This window comes from Oncorhynchus mykiss, chromosome 15 (assembly GCF_057628025.1).
Source record: "Oncorhynchus mykiss isolate SJ-2025 chromosome 15, ASM5762802v1, whole genome shotgun sequence".
NCBI lineage: Eukaryota > Metazoa > Chordata > Actinopteri > Salmoniformes > Salmonidae > Oncorhynchus > Oncorhynchus mykiss.
The window spans coordinates 57,532,501-57,557,500 of record NC_143036.1 but is presented as its reverse complement, the minus strand read 5'-3'; the positions used below and the strand labels follow the sequence as shown (position 1 = coordinate 57,557,500).

At 43.8% G+C, this 25,000-nt stretch overlaps 1 protein-coding gene across 2 annotated transcripts in view; it reads right to left on the bottom strand.

The window, feature by feature from the left end:
• Positions 1-25,000, bottom strand: part of LOC110490323 (transmembrane O-mannosyltransferase targeting cadherins 1) — a 108,957-nt gene that overhangs the window by 77,206 nt on the left and 6,751 nt on the right. For both annotated transcript variants that reach the window (XM_036944636.2, XM_090200449.1), the window contains exons 3-4: positions 17,329-17,402; positions 16,979-17,161 (exon numbers count right to left, since the gene is read on the bottom strand). In XM_036944636.2, coding sequence (XP_036800531.1) covers positions 16,979-17,161; positions 17,329-17,402 — 257 coding nt within the window. The remainder of the gene's footprint in view (positions 1-16,978; positions 17,162-17,328; positions 17,403-25,000) is intronic.

Here is a 25,000-nt window from a genome sequence, read left to right as displayed (position 1 = left end):
TAATCCACAACATGTGGAATAAAACAAGTGGTATGAATTCATTCTAAAAGCTTAGTCCTTGCCAATGATGGTTGATCACACCATATCCATAACATGATGCAGCCACCACCATGCTTGAAAATATGCAGAGTGGAAAGTCGGTGATGTGTTGGATTTGCCCCAAACATAACGCTTTGTATTCAGGATATAAAGTTAATTACTTTGCCACATTTTTTGAAGTTTTCTTTTAGTGCCTTATTGAAAACAGGATGCATGTTTTGGAATGTTTTTATTCTGTACTGACTTCCATCTTTTCACTCTGTCTTTTAGGTTAGTGTTGTGGAGTAACTAAAATGTTGTTGATCCATCCTCAGTTTTCTTCTATCACAGCCAATAAACTCTGTAAATGTTTTAAAGTCACCATTGGCCTCATGGGGAAATCCCTGAGCGGTTTCCTTTCTCTCCGGCAACTAAGTTAGGGAGGACGCCTGTATCTTTGCAGTGACTGGGTGTATTGATACACCATCCAAAGTATAATTCATAACTTCACTATGGTCAAAAGGATATTCAATGTCTGTTTTTTTTTTTACCCTTCAATAGGTGCCATTCTTTGCGAGGCATTGGAAAAACACCCTGGTCTTTGTGGTTGGTACAGTGAGGAGGTAGTCATTAAAAAAAAACGTTAAAACACTATTATCGTACACAGAATGAGTCCATGCAACTTATTATGTGATTTTGAATGCACATTTTCACATCTGAACTTAATTTAGGCTTGCCATAACGAAGGGGTTGAATACTTATTGACCCAAGACATTTCAGCTTTTCATTTTTTATTAAATAATAAAAATGTCTAAAAATACGATTCCACTTTAAGTTTATGGGATGTTGTGTGTAAGCCAGTGACACAAAATCTCAATGAATCCATTTTAAATTCAGACTGTAACACAACAAAATTAGGAAAAATTCAAGGGGTGTGAATACTTTCTGAATGCACTGTAGATCAGCCAAAGGTAGAGGCACAGAGGGTGTGATCAACCATTACAAAATCAGATATATGCAAACACTCCTGTATTGCACAAACTGAATAACACACACACACTCAATAACTGAACTTACACTGTGGACATTGTGTGGTTGTGCAGCAGAGAAAAATGTTGGAGCATTGAACTTGAGGCTGAGTCGGTAGCATTACAAGTCAAATCTGAGATCAGCAAAGCGTGGGTGTTGAGGTAGAATTAGAGGTTTACTGTATGTCTACCCCAGGAGTAAAAGCATTACAGTAAGACCACACACACTGTTCTAATCAGTCGATAACGAGGCCGAGCCAGTGTGTTAAAGTTAATTATGTTTGGCCTCATTGTGTTTTAAATAAGCCTACTGGCTTCATTTAACTTGGACCCAGGCTTTCTCTAAAACAAGAGGCCAAACGAGAATTCAATTATCTGCCAGAGTGAACCATCATCTCTAATCAATGACTAATTACACCTCACTGCCCAGAGAACTCTAAGCAACTCAGGGCCTGGTTTGGGTACACTAAAGAGGTGTGTGTGAGTTATAGTATTAGGGTTACCACTGAAGTAACAAACAACTCGGCTCCATAGAGTGGTTGGACCACAGTACGCCTCTAATAAAGGATATCGAGAGGGAGAGCACAGAGGAAGAGGCATAGGAGGATAAGGAGCGAGGGGAGTGCAGAGGGAGACACGTACTCATATTCATAAATCCTTGAGAGCTATGTACACACAGGCTCCCTAGCCGCTAATTAGGAGCGTCCAGAAGATACATTAAGCAGATGCTCCACTGAGCTACGAAAACAAATCTCTCTCTCTCGCTTTTCCTCTGGGTGTGATACAGTCAATTTGTGCTGAGTCACAGAACATTGTCTCCGAAGGCATAATTACACTCACACCCCAGGTCATTAAGATTTGATGAGAGCGGGGTCTCTATCTCTGCCGGTCTGTCCAGGTGTGTTGTTGTGTGAGCAGCTGGGCAGGCAGAGTGACAGCACAGTAATCTAATACCCATAGAGTAACATAGAGATGGCAGCTCCATCACTCAGCAGGCACCACCAGTCCCTATCCATCCACCTTTCAGTCACCCACACACAGACACTGACTCAGTTTACAGTGAAGGGGAAGGAGGGAGGGAATACAAAAAATACATGGATTTTTACAATTCACAATAAACAAATAACCTCATGACAATTCATAGACAGATCTAATGCATAAAGTATATCACATTGCAGATTTCTCCGAACCCCTTTCATAAAATCTAATAACACTTCAACCTTGTGCTCAATCGAAAAAGTAAAATATCCCTGTCAACCTTACAGTGCAGTAAACATTATACAGCACTATCATACAGGGAGGACTGGTAATGCACATTTGAAGGAACATTTTAAAGTTGAACACTCAAGAAAAAAACAATCTTATAAAAAAAGTACATGTCCTGTTTTAAACAGATTTCAAGCTAATCTTATAATTTAACGCTTGTTAACGTTTGCCTCTGAAGTGTCTAAGGGCACTTGAGAGAGAGTTAACTCAAACTCTTTGGAAATCTCTTAAAACGCTCAACTTGATCAACTTTTAATAATACAGACGGAAGGAACAAAGAAAATAGCCACAAACAGGTGAGTAGAGAGATTGCAAGGATGTTTGATGTATTCTCTTGTTTTCTTAATTTAAAGTAGTGACATTATTTGGGTTAAATTCTCTTTGGTAAAAATCACTCATTTATATGCCATGTAAAGAAATGACTTATCAAGACTGAGAGAGAAACCGCAGAAGGTGGACTGTGAGTAAGGTCAGGTCTCCTTTTATGATGTGGAGGCCAGTTCTCATGTCTACTCTTTCACTGGCTGTACCTTTGCTGAGAAACTCTATCCATACTTTTGCCTCTGTCCTAACTATGGTAGTAAAAACTCTGCCCCTCTGATCATCTCCCCTGTCATTCACACAGACTGATTAACAATGTCACACAATATTGCCTACATGCATCAATGAGGAAGGATTTTCTTTTCGCAATATTACAGGTAATACGTTTACAAATCATAGATAGTCAAGTAACACCACAATTATGAATATTTACCGGGTGTCCTCAATCAAATTCAAATGTAAAATATTAAATAAATCTCTCTGTTTTAACATATAAACACATGCTTTTATTTAACGAAAAGGAAAACATTCAAAGGAAATGTACTTCAATAAGAACAGTGATAAAAGTTGCATGACTGATTATTCTCAAGTCCATATATTCTTAAACTTGACACTCCACAGGTTATATGCTAAAGTGGATGGTGTGTCACTGTGTATATACATTGCATTCGGAAAGTATTCAGACCCCTTGACTTTTTCCCACATTTTGTTACGTTACAGCCTTGTTCTAAAATTGATGAACTTGTTTTTTTCCGTCATCAATCTACACACAATGCACCACAATGACAAAGCGGAAACAGGTTTTTAGAAACTGTTGCTAATTTATGAAGAAAAAAAAACAGATATACCTTGTTTACATAATTATTCAGACCCTTTGCTATGCGACTCGAAATTGAGCTCAGGTGCATCCTGTTTCCATTGATCATCCTTGAGATGTTTCTACAACTTTATTGGAGTCCACCTGTAGTAAATTCAATTGATTGGACATGATTTGGAAAGGCACACACCTGTCTATATAAGGTCCCACAGTTGACAGTCCATGTGAGAGCAAAACCCAAGCCATGAGGTCAAAGGAATTGTCCGTAGAGCTCCGAGACAGATTGTGTCGAGGCACAGATCTGAGGAAGGGTAGCAAAAACTTTCTGCAGCATTGAAGATCCCCAAGAACACACCTTCATCACTCTAAAATGGAAGACATTTGGAATCAGCAAGACTTCCTAGAGCTGGCCGCACGACCAAACTGAGCAATCGGGCGAAAAGTGGCCTTGGTCAGGGAAGTGACCAAGAAACAGATGGTCATGCTGACAGAGCTCCAGAGTTCCTCTGAAGAGGTGAGAACCTTCCAGAAGGACAACCATATCTGCAGCACTCCACCAATCAGGCCTTTATGGTAGAGTGGTCAGACGGAAGCCATTCCTCAGTAAAAGGAACATGACAGCCCACTTAGAGTTTGCCAAAAGGTACCTAAGGACTCTCAGACCATGAGAAACAAAATTCTCTGGTCTGATGAAACCAAGATTGAAGTATTTCGCCTGAATGCCAATTGTCACATCTGGAGGAAACCTGGCACCATTCCTACGGTGAAGCATGGTGGTGGCAGCGTCATGCTGTGGGGATGTTTTTCAGCGGCAGGGACTGGGAGACTAGTCAGGATCGAGGGAAAGATGAATGGTGCAAAGTACAGAGAGATCCTTGATGAAAACCTGCTCAAGAGCACTCAGGACCTCAGACTGGGGCTAAGGTTCACCTTTCAACAAGTCAACGACCCTAAGCACACAACCCTAAGCACACAGTAAGAGCTCGGACTTCGAACATCTCTAGAGAGACCTTAAAATAGCTGTGCAGTGACGCTCCCCATGCAACCTGACAGAGCTTGAGAGAATCTCCAGAGAAGAATGGGAGAAACTCCCCAAATACAGGTGTGCCAAGCTTGTAGGGTCATACCCAAGAAGACTCGAGGCTGTAATCGCTGCCAAAGGTACTTCAACAGTGTTCTGAGTAAAAATCTGAATACTTATGTTAATGTGATATATCAGTTTATTTTTGTATAAATGTGCAAAAATTGTGTTTTTTTTATGTAAAAACTGTTTTTATTTTGTTATTATGGGGTATTGTGTGTAGATTGAGGGGGGGAATTCATCAATTATAAAACAAGGGTTTAACGTAACAAAATGTGGAAAGAGTCAAGGGGCCTGAATACTTTCCAAATGCACTGTATTTGCAATCAAATAACCCTCTCTACCTCCCTCTCTCAACCTCTTTGTCCGTATTTTACACTGTCAGTAATCTGTAACAGTAGTTAGCTAGAATTGATGCCAAAAATAACATGTGTTGCCTTCAAAATGTTTGGTGGGACAAAACAATCTCTCTACTGCCAGTAAAGAGTTTCACTACATATAGTTAATGTCTTTGTGCAACAGTGCATTGGCATTAGGCAGTGGAGGCATGGACACTAAAGATTAGCTGGGTGATGTATCACAGTGTAGAGAACAGATAGGGTTTACAGTATTGTATTGCTTTGACCAGCTGTAACACAATGCTTTCCCCTAATGTGGCAAATGTCAAATGTTCAAGTCCATTTAAAAAGCATTAGAGCCGAGTTAGGCTTTGAGTAAAACACACTCAAACTCATACACAGACAGGCATACACATAAACACACTCTCTCACACACACTATAGCATTAGCTAAAGGTCAGTGAGTAAGCTGTTCAAGTCAATCTCCATATTTGACTACAGAAAAACACTTAGCAGCTCTCCCAATTAGACCTACCCTGATGGCCTAAAGAGTCATGTAAGCTACCTAGCTGTGTGCGCACACACACACACACACACACACACACACACACACACACACACACACACACACACACACAATTATCTCCAGCGCTCCATTTCATGTTGACAGACATACTCTCTGCAGAGGCTTCTTCACGTTCTGGAAATTTCAAAGGGTTCTGTCTGAGCAAACAGAATCTTCAAATGATTTCATCTCAAAAGAACCCACAGAAACTTTAAAAAAACATCTCTCCAAAACACATTTACACAAGGACAAACACACACACAGACTTCAGGGACATATTTGATACTCTTATTTGATTATCATCATCATCAACAATATCTTTTCAAAACCAACTTTTATTTAAAGCACACATAAAAACAGTGAAAACACACCAACAAAATCCCTTTGGATAATTGTACCACATGCACTGACTTCAAAGATTCCTCTGAGGCTGTTGCACAGAGAGAGAGATAATAAATGCCACAATAGAAATTGTGTTGTGTTCCTCTGTCAATTAGAGGTGTCTTTAATAAGAGAACTAGCAAGGCAGGGGGAACAGAACCCCTCCTACGGAAAGCCACAGATATCAAGCCTAACAAGAAACTCAACTGACAGTTCTGGGGGACACAGTCACTGCCTCCAATCGAACACACACTATCATAAATACAGCAGATACACACACGCACACACACACTAACACACTAGCATCACCACCCTGGACGGTTCTGACCTAGAATATGTGGACAACTGTAAATACCTTGGTGTCTGGCTAGACTGTAAACTCTCCTGCCAGACTCATATTAAACATCTCCAATCCAAAATCAAATCTAGAATCGGCTTTCTATTATAGCAAAGCCTCCTTCACTCATGCCGCCAAACTTACCCTCGTAAAACTGACTATTCTACCAATCTTCGACTTCGGCGATGTAATCTACAAAATAGCTTCCAGCACTCGACTCACCAAACTGGATGCAGTCTATCACAGTGCCATCCGTTTTGTTACCAAATCACCTTATACCACTGTCATGATGTTGGCTTGGGGGGTAGGTTTATGACAGTCATAAATACCTCTTCCCCCCTTTTTCCTCTTTCTACCCAAATGAGGTTACATTTGCAAAACCCTTGGTTAACATAGAGATTCTGGGAACATCAGAAGGTGGGGGGAAATGAACTATATTCTGGTAATCCGACCAATTGAACATATGCGGTGGTACTTAATGAATATGATGTCAGTTCGGTTGTCATCTGAGACATTCTCATCAATGATAAGATGACATAACTCTGATGTGTAGACTTTCCAATGTAGAGTTTATCGAATTCACATGGAATTGTTGTTCAATTTAAATGTTTGAATATTAAATTATTCGTGATGGGATGAAATGTGATTTTAGCTTCTAAAATGTGAGATTTGGGTTTTCATAAGACAGGGCTCTGCTCAATCAGTGGCCAGCCCCTGTGAAGGGACATGGGCTATAAAACTTTTCAAACGCGCCTTCTCCCTTCCTATATAAGCCCTTGACGACAATATAACCTCCTGTTCCGAGGATGTAGGACGACGGTCCGATGTCAGAATAGTTCAGATAATAACTACAGAATGAAGCCAACATCAGCGTGAGCTTTGGTTGCGAATGGTATGAACTTTGAACTCTTATTCACTACAGAAGTGATACCTCCTAGCCGTTGAGTTAGCAACAGCAGCTGCAAACGCAGGTTAGGAAGGAACAGACAGAGTGTACCGTCTACCACACAACGATATTACTACAACCTATCCAATTGATAACCAGAGACATTCTTCAAAAGACTAGTTTGGGCAACACGGCCTTCATCTACCACCAACCTACCGAAGCGCAGCTCAGAGTAAATATTTATTGCATTTTCCTTTTCCAAATGGGCGGTAATGTAGAATGCATAAGATACTGTATTTACGATAGCACAGCTTCTTCCCCTTTTTCCTCAGTCTTTCCGCTCTTTCACTCAAACCCAGCCCTTTTCTTTTGTGTTACCAGCTGTCATATCTGTTCCGCCCGCTAGGGACGTTTTCCTTTATGACGTAATTTGTAATCAAGTTATGATTTAATTATGTGTATGTGTAATTCTGTGTGATTAGTTAGGTATTAAGTAAATAAATTATTAAACCCAATTTTGTATTGCTAATTCAAATTGTTAGCCAGGGTTCATGTAGATAACCAAGAATGTACAACTTTCAGATGAAACTGAATTAAGAGGACGATTAATATTGACTGCTATTGATGTAAAATATTACTAGGTCTTTAAGAGTTTATTCGGAAGATAACAGCTCTATAAATATTATTTTGTGGTGCCCGACTCTCTAGTTAATTACATTTACATGATTAGCTCAATCAGGTGATATTAATTACGGATAAATTATTTTATAGAATAGCAAGTCATATCACTTAATCCGGCATAGCCAAAGACATGACACCACCCACCACTGCGACCTGTATGCTCTAGTCGACTGGCCCTCGCTACATATTCTTCGCCAGACCCACTGGCTCTAGGTCATCTATAAGTCTATGCTAGGTAAAGCTCCGCCTTATCTCAGTTCACTGGTCACGATAACAACACCGTAGCACATGTTCCAGCAGGTATATCTCACTTATCATCCCCAAAGCCAACATCTCATTTGGCTGCCTTTCCTTCCAGTTCTCTGCTGCCAGTGACTGGAATGAACTGCAAAAAAACATCGCTGAAGTTGGAGACTTTTATTTCCTTCACCAACTTTAAACATCAACTATCTGAGCAGCTAACTGATCCCTGCAGCTGTACATAGTCCATCTGTAAATAGCCCACCCAATCTACCTACCTCATCCCCATACTGTTTTTATTTTATTTACTTTTCTGCTCTTTTGCACACCAGTATCTCTACCTGCACATCATCATCTGCTCATTTATCACTCCAGTGTTAATCTGCTAAATTGTAATTATTCGCTCTTATGGCCTATTTATTGCCTACCTCCTCATTCCTTTTGCACACACTGTATATAGACTTTCTTTTTTTCTACTGTGTCATTGACTTGTTTATTGTGTTATTGGCTTGTTTATTGTTTACTCCATGTGTAACTCTGTGTTGTTGTCTGTGTCACACTGCTTTGCTTTATCTTGGCCAGGTCGCAGTTGTAAATGAGAACTTGTTCTCAACTTGCCTACCTGGTTAAATAAAGGTGAAATAAAATAAATAAAAACTAACTTGCGTTAAGTTGTATAGGTATATAGGTTTATGGAGAGATCCACTCAGAGTTGAACTCTCTGGTCAGCCATATGCATTCACTCATACAGTACAACACTCTCACACACACACACACACACACACACACACACACACACACACACACACACACACACACATGCACACACACACACACACACACACACACACACACACACTTTCCGTCACAAACCCCCTCTGGACCTCAGCTCTCTCGGTCTGAATATTTTTAAAGCAGAGGGCCCCAGTCAGAAACACATAACCCAGTGTGATGGGCCCCTCATCTCTCCTAGCCGTCTGTAAACATGCCTGCAGGAGATGACATTATCGGGCAGAATTAACACAGACCGAATGGAGATGGAGAAGGGCTAACTCACAGGGCAGAGACACGTCTCATAAACACTGGCTACGGCTGTGTTTCAAATGGCAGCATATTAACCATAAAGTACACTTCCTGTATATGAACTCAGCAACTGCGTTTATTTTCAGCAAACTTAACATGCGTAAATATTTGTATGAACATAACAAGATTCAACAACTGAGACATAAACTGAACAAGTTCCACAGACATGTGACTAACAGAAATTGATTAATGCATCCCTGAGCCAAGTGGGGTCAAAATCAAAAGTAACAGTCAGTATCTAGTGTGACCACCAGCTGCATTAAGTACTCCAGCGCATCTCTTCCTCATGGACTGCACCAGATTTGCCAGTTCTTGCTGTGAGATGTTAACCCACTCTTCCACCAAGGCACCTGCAAGTTCCCAGACATTTCTGGGGGGAATGGCCCTAGCCTTCACCCTCCGATCCAACAGGTCCCAGACGTGCTCAATGGGATTGAGATCCGGGCTCTTCGCTGGCCATGGCAGAACAATGACATTCCTGTCTTGCAGGAAATCACGCACAGAACGAGCAGTATGGCTGGTGGCATTGTCATGCTGGATGAGCCTGCAGGAAGGGTACCACATCAGGGGGGATGTCTTCCCTACAACGCACAGCGTTGTGAGATTGCCTGCAATGACAAGCTCAGTCCGTTGATGCTGTGACACGCCGCCCCAGACCATGACGGACCCTCAACCTCCAAATCGATCCTGCTACAGAGTACAGGCCTCGGTGTAATGCTCATTCCTTCGATGATAAATGCGAATCCGACCATCACCCCTGGTGAGACAAAACCACGACTCGTCAGTGAAGAGCACATTTTGCCAGTCCTGTCTGGTCCAGTGAAGGTGGGTTTGTGCCCATAGGCGACGTTGTTGCCGGTGAGGTCTGGTGAGGACCTGGTGAGGACCTGCCTTACAACAGGTCTACAAGCCCTCAGTCCAGCCTCTCTCAGCCTATTGCGGGCAGTTGTTGTTGCCATCCTGTACCTGTCCCGCAGGTGTGATGTTCGGATGTACCAATTCTGTGCGGGTGTTGTTACACGTGGTCTGCCACTGCGAGGACCATCAGCTTTCCGTCCGGTCTCCCTGTAGCTCTGTCTTCGGCATCTCACAATAAGGACATTGCAATTTATTGCCCTGGCCACATCTGCAGTCATCATGCCTCCTTGCAGCATACCTAAGGCACGTTAACACAGATGAGCAGGGACCCTGGACATCTTTCTTTTGGTGTTTTTCAGAGTCAGTAGAAAGGCCTCTTTAGTGTCCTAAGTTTATATAACGGTGACCTTAATTGCCTACCGTCTGTAAGCTGTTAGTGTCTTAACGACCGTTCCACAGGTGCATGTTCTTTAATTGTTTATGGTTCATTGAACAAGCATGGGAAACAGTGTTTAAACCCTTTACAATGAAGATCTGTGAAGTTATTTGGATTCTTACGAATTATCCTGAAAGAGTGCATTTCTTTTCTTGCTGAGTTTTGTAGACTCTGCATATAGTGAATATGGTTATAGTGGTCAACCACTTATAGTGATCAAATTCTCCTGCCTGGATGTGATCCCTGTAAGAGGAGTTCTCAGTATTTCCATATGCAGGGCACTTTTAAACAAGGCATTTACAGCACATAAGGTTGCTTGGAATAAGAACATGCCGTGTGATAAATGTACTGCAACTGTACAACTGTGAAAAAATACTGTGCTCTCTACTGAGACAGGAAGGGGTTAAAACATCTGTACTCCCATCCGATTGGCTGCACTCCAGCTGCGTGGGCTGACGATAAACGGGTGCCAAACAAATTAGGCAGGAGAGAAAAAAAAATGCTCACCCCAACAAAAATCACCATCTTTTTGATGAGACATTTACTAAATAATCTCCCAATTAGTGTTCAGGCCCCTGGCCTGTGTGTGTGCGTGGGGGGGCTGGCCCATGTGTTGGGTCCCTGGGGCTAATTGAATGAAAGTAACATCCATCTAAAAACAGGCCTTCACACTCCCTTCTCTCTTCCCACTCACTCTTTTCCGTCACTCTCTGTTCCTCCTCTCTGTTCCTCCTCTCTGTTCCTCCTCTCTGTTGCTCCCTTTACCTACTTTCTTTCTCTCGCCCCTCATTCTCTTTCTCTCCCGCCATTGTCACGTTGGCTCCGCTCGTGGAGCGGAGCGAAGAGTGCCCAATTTGACTGGAGCGCGGAGCGAGATTCCCAAAGGCTGGAGGGTCGGCCTTCTCGCCCGCTCCAATTTCGCTCCAGTAGCGCTCACTTCACGAACTCAGGTCATGCCCGGCCCAGCATGCATGTTTAGTCTGCTTGTGTGCTGCTACAACCCCTTACTTTAACTACTGTCATGGAGTTCACTAAATGTTTTCATAAAGAAACTGACAAAACACACAGGTGCAAAATCAAGGTGTCTTACAAAGATGAGGACCAAGAGCAAGAGAGGAAGTGTGGTGATGTAACTAAAGAATCATTGTGGAATCTGAAAATACACATATCCCAAAAGCATGATGGTGTACTTACTACGGGCACATGCTAACAGAAAGGAACGCGGTGGGTAGCTAATTAAGTGTGTCATTGTAGCAAATTATTTACAAACTAAAAATCAGATCTCTTAAAAGTTTTGTTCATTTTTGCTCTATTATCTATACAATAGGCCATACTTGATTTTTGCCCAATAGGCCTGGCATATTCCCCCTTTCAAGGAGCTTTCTGTTTTGACTGGTTTATTTTGCCTAAAAACCATTAGGCCTACCTATAGAAAAGTTTAAAAACAACTCTGCATGTCCGCCCAGCCTGGCAAGAGTGGCCAAAAGGGTGTTTAGCATCCCCAGTGGCTCTGCAAGCGGGTAGAGGGTGTTCTCTGCTGTTGGCCTGTTCTCCAGGCACCATCGCAAGCTGGTTAAACTCGTATTTCTCAAATAAATTCAAAGACACTGTAGACTGAGCCTAATAAGACATTTTTCCTTTAACTTGGATTTAAATTCTAAGTTCCGGAATGTATAGACTTTAATGGTTTATTATACAAAATGTTGTTTAAATGCGGAGAGCTTTATATGTCCCTACCAGCCTATTGTGTCACACTCGGAAATTCTTCACAATGTATTTCTTTGTAGGTTATAGACTTGATATAATATAGCCAAAATAATTCATTTCCGTTCTTTCTTAGGCTCCCTGTCTGGCTCCTGACCTATTTAGCGTGTTTATATGCTGTTTAATATGACCTGTAGCCTACTTGAAATGATGAGCGCTTCTTACATTCACCTTTTCATGTTCATTAAAGTACTTTTCATTCCAATCATATGGTTTAGTTTCAATACCTCACAACCAAATTGCAGGTACAGGTCGTCACATAAATAGATGGGTTGATGGTTAAATTGTGATTTTAATGAACGGAGCGAATTTGTGGTGTCAGTTTTTTTGTCCTGTGAGCGTGGAGTGGTTTTTAGCGGTTGGAAAGGACGTGGAGTGCTGGAGCAAGTACTGCTCCATGAGCGATGAGCAGGATTTCCCACCATTCACATACCCTGCTTATCAGTGACAGGTCTCCAAACAGGCCAGAGAGCTGTGGCCCAAGGGCTCTCATTACAGATAGTTGACCGAGTGCGCACGCGCACACACACACACACACACACACACACACACACACACACACACACACACACACACACACACACACACACACACAAATATTACATAGCGTACACACAGGCTCACATACTATCTCCATCTTTCTCTCCCTCCTTAATTCCTTCCCTCTCGCTCTCTCTCTCTCTCTCTCTATTTTCCCTCCCACTCCCTCCCTCAGTTCTATCAGTTAGTCCAGCCTGTAGATACATGAACAGCTGATGGTGTTTAATTAAGGCCCAAATTAAATAAGCATCTATTAAATCTTCCCAGCATATCAAAGAGCCAGGCACGGGACAGGCGTGGGGAGAGATCTAACGCACCCCCACACATATCACTAACCTATCTCCAACGCATATCTAATGCATGTTGACAGCTACTCTTCCCTCCGGTCGCCCAGAAGAAAGGGCGACCGGAGGGAAGAGTGGGAGAGGGGGGAAAAGAGAAAAGGAGATATGGAGGGAGTGGAAAGAGTGAAAGAGGATAAGAGCGAGAGAGGGAGAAAGGTAGAGAGAAGGAGAGAGGAAACGTAGGGGTTTGGCTGGAAATGCTATTGGATCTTCCTTGCTGAATTCCTGAGGTGATCCGTATTTCCTGTTCCTTGGCACCAGTATCAAAGACAGTACAGTGAGATGAGAGGCCGGAAAAGAGTGTGTTTTCAATGAATACTCTCTCCCTCTCCTCATCCTCTCTCTATGCCTTCATACACATACTCGCTCTCTCCATCTAACAGGGCCTGTGGAGCTCACGTACTCTCTGTCTCTCCCTCTAACAGGGCCTGTGGAGCTCACGTACTCTCTGTCTCTCCCTCTAACAGGGCCTGTGGAGCTCACATACTCTCTGTCTCTCCCTCTAACAGGGCCTGTGGAGCTCACATACTCTCTGTCTCTCCCTCTAACAGGGCCTGTGGAGCTCACATACCCTCTGTCTCTCCCTCTAACAGGGCCTGTGGAGCTCACATACTCTCTGTCTCTCCCTCTAACAGGGCCTGTGGAGCTCACATACTCTCTGTCTCTCCCTCTAACAGGGCCTGTGGAGCTCACATACTCTCTGTCTCTCCCTCTAACAGGGCCTGTGGAGCTCACATACTCTCTCTCTCCCTCTAACAGGGCCTGTGGAGCTCACATACTCTCTGTCAAATCCCTCTAACAGGGCCTGTGGAGCTCACGTACTCTCTGTCTCTCCCTCTAACAGGGCCTGTGGAGCTCACATACTCTCTGTCTCTCCCTCTAACAGGGCCTGTGGAGCTCACGTACTCTCTGTCTCTCCCTGTAACAGGGCCTGTGGAGCTCACATACTCTCTGTCTCTCCCTCTAACAGGGCCTGTGGAGCTCACGTACTCTCTGTCTCTCCCTGTAACAGGGCCTGTGGAGCTCACATACTCTCTGTCTCTCCCTCTAACAGGGCCTGTGGAGCTCACATACTCTCTGTCTCTCCCTCTAACAGGGCCTGTGGAGCTCACATACTCTCTGTCTCTCCCTCTAACAGGGCCTGTGGAGCTCACGTACTCTCTGTCTCTCCCTCTAACAGGGCCTGTGGAGCTCACATACTCTCTGTCTCTCCCTCTAACAGGGCCTGTGGAGCTCACGTACTCTCTGTCTCTCCCTCTAACATGGCCTGTGGAGCTCACATACTCTCTGTCTCTCCCTCTAACAGGGCCTGTGGAGCTCACATACTCTCTGTCTCTCCCTCTAACGGGGCCTGTGGAGCTCACATACTCTCTGTCTCTCCCTCTAACAGGGCCTGTGGAGCTCACATACTCTCTGTCTCTCCCTCTAACAGGGCCTGTGGAGCTCACATACTCTCTGTCTCTCCCTGTAACAGGGCCTGTGGAGCTCACATACTCTCTGTCTCTCCCTCTAACAGGGCCTGTGGAGCTCACATACTCTCTGTCTCTCCCTCTAACAGGGCCTGTGGAGCTCACATACTCTCTGTCTCTCCCTCTAACAGGGCCTGTGGAGCTCACGTACTCTCTGTCTCTCCCTCTAACAGGGCCTGTGGAGCTCACATACTCTCTGTCTCTCCCTCTAACAGGGCCTGTGGAGCTCACGTACTCTCTGTCTCTCCCTCTAACAGGGCCTGTGGAGCTCACATACTCTCTGTCTCTCCCTCTAACAGGGCCTGTGGAGCTCACGTACTCTCTGTCTCTCCCTCTAACAGGGCCTGTGGAGCTCACAGCAGACACATACAACTCTTCTCTTCTGTTCCATCCCTTTCTGCTGGGTTCATTCACAAATCACAGCTCCACACACACACACACACACACACACACACACACACACACACACACACAGAGTCCGAGGTCTCCCCACCGCAGGCCCCATGGCAGATCGGCTTTCAGAGAAGAAATATGATGTGCGTGCGGTCAAATTAGAGATTCCTTCTTCTGCACTAACACACACGCCATCCCTCAGAGAGAGTTCCTGTCACCACTGGCTGAGACACTGATAGGGCTCTGGGCTTGTCTGTGGAGCTTTAACATAGTGCAAAGGATTACACAAAAACACAAACGCATGAACACACACACACACACTATTCTTTCACATCTGTCTCTTACCCTCTCCCCCCACACAAATTAATCTCTCCCTCCTTCCCCTCTCATTCTATCTCCATTAATCTCTCCATCGTGTTGTGATGTCATAGCCACACCCCAGAGATGGTGGTGAGGTTGGTGTGAGGTGAGTAGCAGATGCTACTAGTGATGATGTTGGTCTGGAGGGGATGAGAGAGAGTCCAAGCCCAGCATCAGTGCTTGGTTTGGGGTATGACTCAAGGCTGCAGTGCCGGTGGTTGAAGGTATGGAGCTCAACACATGAAAGAGGGGACGAAGAGAAGACTGTGGGCCAAGAGCGGTTTTGGTGGCTGAGGACAGGGAGCAGAGATCAGGGTTGTGGCCCAGACATGGTGCCTGATTGTGGACATAACTCTGGGCATTCTCTGGTGGCTGGAGGGAATTGAAGTTGTGTGTGCAGTTTGTGTGTGTTTTCTGGCTGGAGACGCAGAGGCATGTTGCTGTGCCATGTAAACACACAGCCAGGCAAACACGGCTGTTCGGGTGTGTGTGTGTGTGTGTGTGTGTTGGGAACAGAACAATAGTCCAGAGCAGCAGGGAGAAAAAGCAAAGCCACAAGTAAGTAGCAGCAGTAGCGCTATACACCATTCATCAGCCCACAGTAGGGGTTAGTGGTGCACTCATTCACTATCAGACCAGCACAGCTGTTGTAATACTACAACAGTACGGAAGGCTATTACAGAGGCTTAGCAGTGAGTTTCTATGAGAGGCCTGTAGTCCAGGGCTGTCTGTCAGCCTGCTCCGTGGTAGCACTCGCAAACACACACAGTTTGAGCTCTCCACTGTCATATTAAGAGGTGTCCATACAGAGGAAGACATAAACAAGACACAGGACATGGCTTAGAGGGACACGATGCCAAGAGTAGATTCCTGGCAGGACGGGGTGTGATGAGCAAACACAAATAAAAACATCCAACTACTAAAGGGACACATTTACACACAGAGACACACATGGATAGTGACGCACACACACCCAGACACACTCAAGTCCCACAGCCACACGACTCAATGACAGATGCCTGGGGCAGTTGCCCTAACATAACCCCCTAATACACACACACAAACACACACGCCCCCCCTCACTGTTAAACGCTCTAATGTGTTATCAGAGGCCAGCCCACTGAACACAGGCTAATTCCAGCACATTCCAACACTGCATGGGGTGGAGGCCCCCAAAACATCAGGACCTGGCTTTGGCAGGGTGGACTACACACACACACACACACACACACACACACACACACACACACACACACACACACACACACACACACACACACACACACACACACACACACACACACACACACACACACACACAAAGCTGTCTACGTAGCAGTAGTTTTCACCCGTCTCTCCCTTTGTCTGATCCTGTGTTTACAATCCTCTGTAATATACACCCCAGAGAGGCAGAAACCAGGACATTCCCATACCAACATTTGGCCATGCTGTTACTGTACACACGTGTTATTCTGTCTCGATAGATGGCTGATGCGCCAACTTAACTGGCTGGTCCAACCGTGCTTTTAGGAGAACAGTCAACAGTTAGGAGAGAATAACAGGAACTCTGGTCTGTAGGAATACTGAAATGACCTGGGTGGAGTGTGCACAAACACACAAAGATGTGTTTCTTTCCAACACACACATACAGCTAATTACATATAACCAGCTCATTCACACACAAGCTGACAACAGTGACAAAGGGCTTCTTAGGCAATCAAGCCATCTTAACACACCCACTCACAGACACACACACACACACAGTGGACTTACAAGAGGAGGGGCTTGCGGCAGAGCACCAGGGCGTCGTAGAGCACACACACCCCGAAGACGGTGATGCCCGTCTCCTTGACCAGCATAGCACAGGTGCCCAGCAGCAGGCTGGCACCCAGCGCCCACACAGACACCGTGGAGGGCAGAGAGTCTGCAGAACCAGAACCACACACACCCACACTCCTGGAGAGAGAGAGAGAGAGAGAGATAGAGAGAGAAGGGTGAGGAGGGAGTGCTATTAAGTAAAGAGAACATTTTTTTAAAAACTACACAATCCACCCCCCAGAGTAGTGACAGAGAGAGAGCGAGAGAGCGAGAGAGAGAGAGAGAGAGTGTTAGGGTTTTCTTACCTAACATAGGAGAGAAAGGCCAGGAGGAACAGCATGCAGGCCAAGACATCCGCCCTGCCCACGATACCAGACACCTGAAACATACACAAACAGAGTTTACATTAGTCCTGTGGCTCAGGTGACCCGGACAACCTGTAGACTAGTGACAGAGTAGAGTGGGTGTCCATAGGGAAGTCTATTATGTTGCTAGGTTACACTGAGACACATAACTCTGTTACATAACACTGTGTTATGGTACAGTCTGTCAGCAGAGGTCCAGAGACAGTTCAGGGCAGGTTGGAGATGAGACAGTCACTTCTGTATATTTACCACAAAGTGCGCTGATGTTTGAGCATCTGCTCCAAGAGAGAGACCTAGTTAGGTGGCAATACTTTAGGTGTGATATGTGAGCTGGTGATGTTAGGTTGTGTTACAGTTCTGTCTGGGTCTGAGGTACGTTAAGTTCCAGTGAGGTCTGCAGTTTTTAAGTCTCTGCTGCTGTGAGGTAGTTAGTCCAGACAACGGAAGAAAAAAAACACAGACCGAAAAAAAAACACAGACCGAGACAGAGAAAGAGAGATAGAGCGAGAGAGAGAGAGACAGAGAGAGAGAGAGAGAGACAGAGAGAGAGAGAGAGAGAAAAAGTCAGACTCAGAGATGAACAAGGTCAGATAGGAGCTGTGAGATCATAAATCTCAAAACCTCCAGGATAGGAAGACGGGGGGATGGAGAGAGCAGTGGGAGGGGTAAGGAGGAGAGAGCAGTGGGATAGCAATAGATGAAGAGGACGGGAAGGAGTAGATTGATTGCCACCCTCCAGAGAGTCTGTAAATATAACAGTCGGTCCCAGAACCTTTTCATCAAACTGGCAAAACAGCCAACATGTCACTGTGTGTGTGTGTGTGTGTGTGTGTGTGTGTGTGTGTGTGTGTGTGTGTGTGTGTGTGTGTGTGTGTGTGTGTGTGTGTGTGTGTAAGGGTACAGGGACCTCGGTTCGGTCTGCACTGTGAATCCAAATGAATACATAGAAAACTAGAGCCTATGTGCACATTGCAATCACTATAACAGCCCGGAACTAGTTTTGTGCGATGGCAAGTGGTGGAGTCTTTAAACCAGGATACTCCATCATCATTTACATCTCCAGTTAGGGAAAATTAGGGCTTCCCAGTAGATTACAATGGTGATGGAGAGAGAGAGTATGTCACCACTGCTCAATGAGAATAGCCTATGCAGCTGCCAACACACTTCCACCTCTCGCCCCCATTTCAGAAAACAGGGAGTATCCGCTCTATATAAGCAAGCTAAAGCCAAAATTGTGAATGAATTGGCCAATGACCCTGTGTTGCGCTTACTACAGATGAATGGGCCTCCAGGGCTACAGAGAGATACTTAACAGGTTTCCATTGGCCCAGGTTTATTCGACAAAAGCTATGACATTGCGACACGTGTACTGGAAACAGCTGATATAGGAGACATTTTCAAAAGATCGACAACATTTTTACCCATTTGACAAGGGTGGGTGTTTATTTTGTCTAACTTTCTTTGTGATAAAATGATGATGGAAATTATTTTTTTTATTTTTTTTATCAATTATGATTGGCGAAAACCTTTGAAGGTACATATAAGGTCATCACGTAACTAACTATAAGCTCCACTCGCAATGTGACTTAATGGGCAACGGAAACACTTCAACCACAAACATTTTATTCAACATTGTAGGTTTTTGCAAAAAAGTTTTTTTGTTTGTTTGTTGCTGTGGCATCTTCATGTCCACCTGTTTTTAAATCAACACAAGATAGTTCAATGGAAACGCACCCCAGCAAACAATAGTCAGCAGCATACCACCCTGCATACCACTGCTGGCTTGCTTCTGAAGCTAAGCAGGGTTGGTCCTGGTCAGTCCCTGGATGGGAGACCAGATGCTGCTGGAAGTGGTGTTGGAGGGCCAGTAGGAGGCACCCTTTCCTCTGGTCTAAAAATATCCCAATGCCCCAGGGCAGTGATTGGGGACATTGCCCTGTGTAGGGTGCCGTCTTTCGGATGGGACTTTAAACGGCTGACTCTCTGAGGTCATTAAAGAACCCATGACACTTATCGTAAGAGTAGGTGTGTTAACCCCAGTGTCCTGGTTAAATTCCCAATCTGACCCTCAAACCATCATGGTCACTTAATAATCCCCATTGGCTCATTCATCCCTCTCCCCTGTAACTATTCCCCAGGTTGTTGCTGCCAATGAAAACGTGTCCTCAGTCAACTTACCTGGTAAAATAACAGATAAATAAATAGTTGCAAACATTCTAAATTTCAAAGAAAAATGAAATAACTGGACAAGTTAATAGAAACATAGCTTGTGAGAGCCAGGTGTGGGTAATGAGAAGTAGACACACCTCCTTTATGAGAGCATATTTTTCTTTTTGTAAGAAAATGTTATAGCATAATATGTCTGAGCCATTTCACATGCATATTGCACTTATTTGAGTGTTGTTGTTGAGTAATCGTCAGTTTGCATTTAAGAAAATACAAAGTGTTGTTATTACTCCTGATGATGCTCTCATTAAGCATTATTTGGCTCATGACCATATATGGAATCAGGAATACAAACACTTTGTATTTTTCTAAATAAACAAAAATGAACTACAGTAACTGTTGGCATTTCCTTTTCCTGCTTTAGAAGCTCATCAGTAAAGCAGGGGGAGGAGCCCCATATCTTATATATTTAATTCATGAGGAAGAAGACGAGATTCTTCCATCTTTCCCTGTCTTCACTCTTCTCCCTCTTCTCTCCCACCCCTCATCCAATTGCCCTTCATCCTTCAACTCTGTTATTTCTCTCCTTTCATCTTCCTCCATCCGTCCCTGCCTCCCACTGTGACTGAAGGTGACTCAGCAGTGTTCTCGGTACACACACAACACACATTCTTTAACAGTATACAGTATCTCAACTCAAAAACACTCCCAGCCTTAACACTCACTTAAAATATCTAAATCAGACCTTTAATGTCCTACCCCATGGAGTACCAGCTGTGTGTGTGTGTGCGCGCAGTGAGAAACACACATTCAAGAACATTCTGAGCCACACCCTTCTAGGGCTGCAGCTGTTTCTAATAGAATGTGCTTTAGAGACACACCCTGCCTCCTGGAATTGTCTAATGGGACATTTGGTACTGATTTACAGTGTGTGTGTGTATGTGTGTGTGTGTATTAGCTCTCTCTCTCTCGCTCTCTCATGAGGCACGGCGTGAGGCGAGAGGGTTCCTCATGACTGGAACTGGGGATTTGAGTACTCTATCCTGATCGCACACACGCCTACTATAGTAAAGTACTACCTTACCACACATGCCTACTATAGTAAAGTACTACATTACCACACACGCCTACTACAGTAAAGTACTACATTACCACACACCTCTACTACAGTAAAGTACTACCTTACCACACACCCCTACTACAGTAAAGTACTACCTTACCACACACCTCTACTACAGTAAAGTACTACATTACCACACACCCCTACTACAGTAAAGTACTACATTACCACACACCCCTACTATAGTAAAGTACTACCTCACCACACACCTCTACTATAGTAAAGTACTACATTACCACACACCCCTACTATAGGAAAGTACTACATTACCACACATCCCTACTACAGTAAAGTACTACCTCACCACACACCTCTACTACAGTAAAGTACTACATTACCACACACCCCTACTACAGTAAAGTACTACCTCACCACACACCTCTACTACAGTAAAGTACTACATTACCACACACCTCTACTACAGTAAAGTACTACATTACCACACACCTCTACTACAGTAAAGTACTACCTTACCACACACCCCTACTACAGTAAAGTACTACCTTACCACACACCCTACCACAGTAAAGTACTACCTTACCACACACCTCTACTACAGTAAAGTACTAGCTCACCACACACCTCTACTACAGTAAAGTACGACCTTACCACAAACCCCTATTACAGTAAAGTACTACCCCACCACAAACCCCTACTACAGTAAAGTACTACCTTACCACAAACCCCTACTACAGTAAAGTACTACCCTATCACACACCTCTACTACAGTAAAGTACTACCTTACCACAAACCCCTACTACAGTAAAGTACTACCTTACCACACACCCCTACTACAGTAAAGTACTACCCTACCACAGTAAGGTACTACCTTACCACACACATCTACTACAGTAAAGTACTTGCTCACCACACACCTCTACTACAGTAAAGTACTACCTCACCACACACCTCTACTACAGTAAAGTACTACCTTACCACAAACCCCTATTACAGTAAAGTACTACCCTACCACGGAACCGGCCAGGCAGAGACAGCAAGGGCGGTTTGTTGCTCCAGAGCCTTTCCGTTCACCTTCACACTCCTGGGCCAGACTACACTCAATCATATGACCCACTGAAGAGATGAGTCTTCAGTAAAGACTTAAAGGTTAAGACCGAGTTTGCGTCTCTCACATGGGTAGGCAGACCATTCCATAAAAATTGAGCTCTATAGGAGAAAGCCCTGCCTCCGGCTGTTTGCTTAGAAATTCTAGGGATAATTAGGAGGCCTGCGTCTTGTGACCGTAGCGTACATGTAGGTATGTACGGCAGGACCAAATCAGAGAGATAGGTAGGAGAAAGCCCATGTAATGCTTTGTAGGTCAGCAGTAAAACCTTGAAATCAGCCCTAGCCTTAACAGGAAGCCAGTGTAGGGAGGCTAGCACTGGAGTAAAATGATCAAATTTTTGGGTTCTAGTCAGGATTCTAGCAGCCGTATTTAGCACTAACTGAAGTTTATTTAGTGCTTTATCCGGGTAGCCGGAAAGTAGAGCATTGCAGTAGTCTAACCTAGAAGTGACAAAAGCATGGATTAATTTTTCTGCATCATTTTTGGACAGAAAGTTTCTGATTTTTGCAATGTTACGTAGATGGAAAAAAGCTGTCCTTGAAACAGTCTTGATATGTTCTTCAAAAGAGAGATCAGGGTCCAGAGTAACGCCGAGGTCCTTCATAGTTTTATTTGAGACGACTGTACAACCATTAAGATTGACTGTCAGATTCAACAGAAGATCTCTTTGTTTCTTGGGACCTAGAACAAGCATCTCTGTTTTGTCCAAGTTTAAAAGTACTACAGCAAAGTACTACCCTACCACACACCCCTACTACAGTAAAGTACTACCTAACCACACACCTCTACTACAGTAAAGTACTAGCTCACCACACCTCTACTACAGTAAAGTACTACCTTACCACAAACACCTATTACAGTAAAGTACTACCTAACCACACACCTCTACTACAGTAAAGTACTACCTCACCACACACCTCTACTACAGTAAAGTACTACCTCACCACACACCTCTACTACAGTAAAGTACTACCTCACCACACACCTCTACTACAGTAAAGTACTACCTCACCACACACCTCTACTACAGTAAAGTACTACCTCAACACACACCTCTACTACAGTAAAGTACTAGCTCAACACACCTCTACTACAGTAAAGTACTACCTCACCACACACCTCTACTACAGTAAAGTACTACCTCACCACACACCTCTACTACAGTAAAGTACTACCTCAACACACACCTCTACTACAGTAAAGTACTACCTCACCACTGTCGTGTCTTTACTATCATTAAATGAAGACTTTTAGTTTATAGCAAAGATTCTCTGTAATTAGTATTACGCGATTAAACTGATTAATCATGTAACTGTAATTAAAAAGGAAGTTGGGGAACCAAGGAAAATATTCCGATTAAAGTTATAATTTTCCTAATATAACTTTTCAGATATTTTCATATCTGATCAATAGTCTTCTGATTAATGAATTCTTCTTTACCTCATGTTAGTCTCATTCCAACGTCGTAAATTGTTGGTTATCTGCACGAACGCAGTCTTCACTATGAGTCATCCATACATCAGTTGTCTTAAAATCATTTATTTATTAACTAACTAAACAATCACAGAAGTGCACACACAAACAAACAAAGTAAATATGGTTACAAGAAATGATAGGGGAATGTGCCCTAGTGGGCTAAACCGGCATGGCGGCTTGTTAGACAAAAGGGAAGTGGGGGTCGACTGAGTTAAGACAACGCACAGTTGATAATTATAACAATTGAAATGCTAATCCTTTGCACATGAACGCTCACTCATTCGGGAACAATTGCAATCAATATATATATTTACGCTCAGTGCGTCGTCGGGGTCTCTGTTGAAAAGTTTGTTTCTGTTGGAGAGCGTCCTTCCTCTCTCTCTCTCTGTCGTGGTTAGAATGGATGGTTCAGAGTGACATTCATTCATGTCGTTATGGATAGATGTTTAAGAGGGTGTTGGTCTTCGCGTTCAATGATACCGAATTCCTAGCTGCAGACTAGTAATTAATATCAAAGACTTGTTCTTATTCTGTCGGTATCTATAGTCTAAGAGTTTAACCACGTGGTATGGTTAAAAGATTCAGCCATCTACTCAAACCTTGGCCCTCTCGTTATAGAGGTAAGCTGGTCTGCAACCTTTGTCCTCTCGTAATTGAGGGAAACATGGTCTGTTGAGAAATTCTCACAGTGGGGGTTTTATTCGGGAGAGCAGAAAAAGGCCTGTCCCAGGATGCCTGACCATAACTGTGCTCGTGGGCGGTCCTCTGATTTAGTTAAACTCCAAAAGGAATTGGAGTTTCCTTACATTAAACAGTCCAAAATCACATTACACAATTCCACAAACAGTATCATCCAAACTCATTCATCTTATACAACAATTAAATGTAAACCTCATATCTGAGGCTATTATATAAATATAAATATTATTATTAATATTATTATACTATTATATAAATAAATATAATGTATTGTATTGTCTCCCATGAGTTTCACAAAATTGTACCAAACGGACCAGTTTGTAGCTGGATTCTTCACCGATCTTTTATACCTTCTCCAGAACATAAATGTTTTTTGGACCTCAAGTTCTGTGAGGTGGAAGAAATGTCTTTGTTCTCTATGAAAATTCACTCTGTCTCTATACTGTGGCCATGAGGAGATAATCTCCTCCAGGAATTTACGACCTCTCGCTGACCATAGCAGCCTGGGTGTAGGAGACAGGGAGAGGGGGGTAGGGCTTGCTGTACCCAAAGAGGGCAACGTCATGACACCACACATCCCTATTACAGTAAAGTACTACCTCACCACACATCCCTACTACAGTAGTCAGTAATTAGCCTTGTCCAAGCCAGAACGGCCTGAGCCCATCCTGTTTCTGTAGCGTGAGGCAGCTTGATGTACAAGTACACCCCCTGGGCAGGACGCTAGTCAGTACCATACCACTCCTATTTAACCCAGCACCAAACATGTCCATAAACCTAGAGATACACGGTACATCTGACAATGGTGACAGTGATACACTGATCTGTCTCGAACGGACACAAAGGTGTTTCAATAATAGCTATTGTGTTGACCAGAGCTGCTGTAATAGTAAGTATGGCTCTCCCACCTCTCCACTGCTGTCTCCTGGCCTGGTCTGCTCCACACACACTGGGCTCTCTTCACTGGCACAAACACACACACACAAACGCAGACTACCTCATTCTAGCCAATTACATCATTTTGCAGGAATTTGAATACAGCTGCAGCTTCCCCACTCCAAAACCTACACATGGAGTAGAAT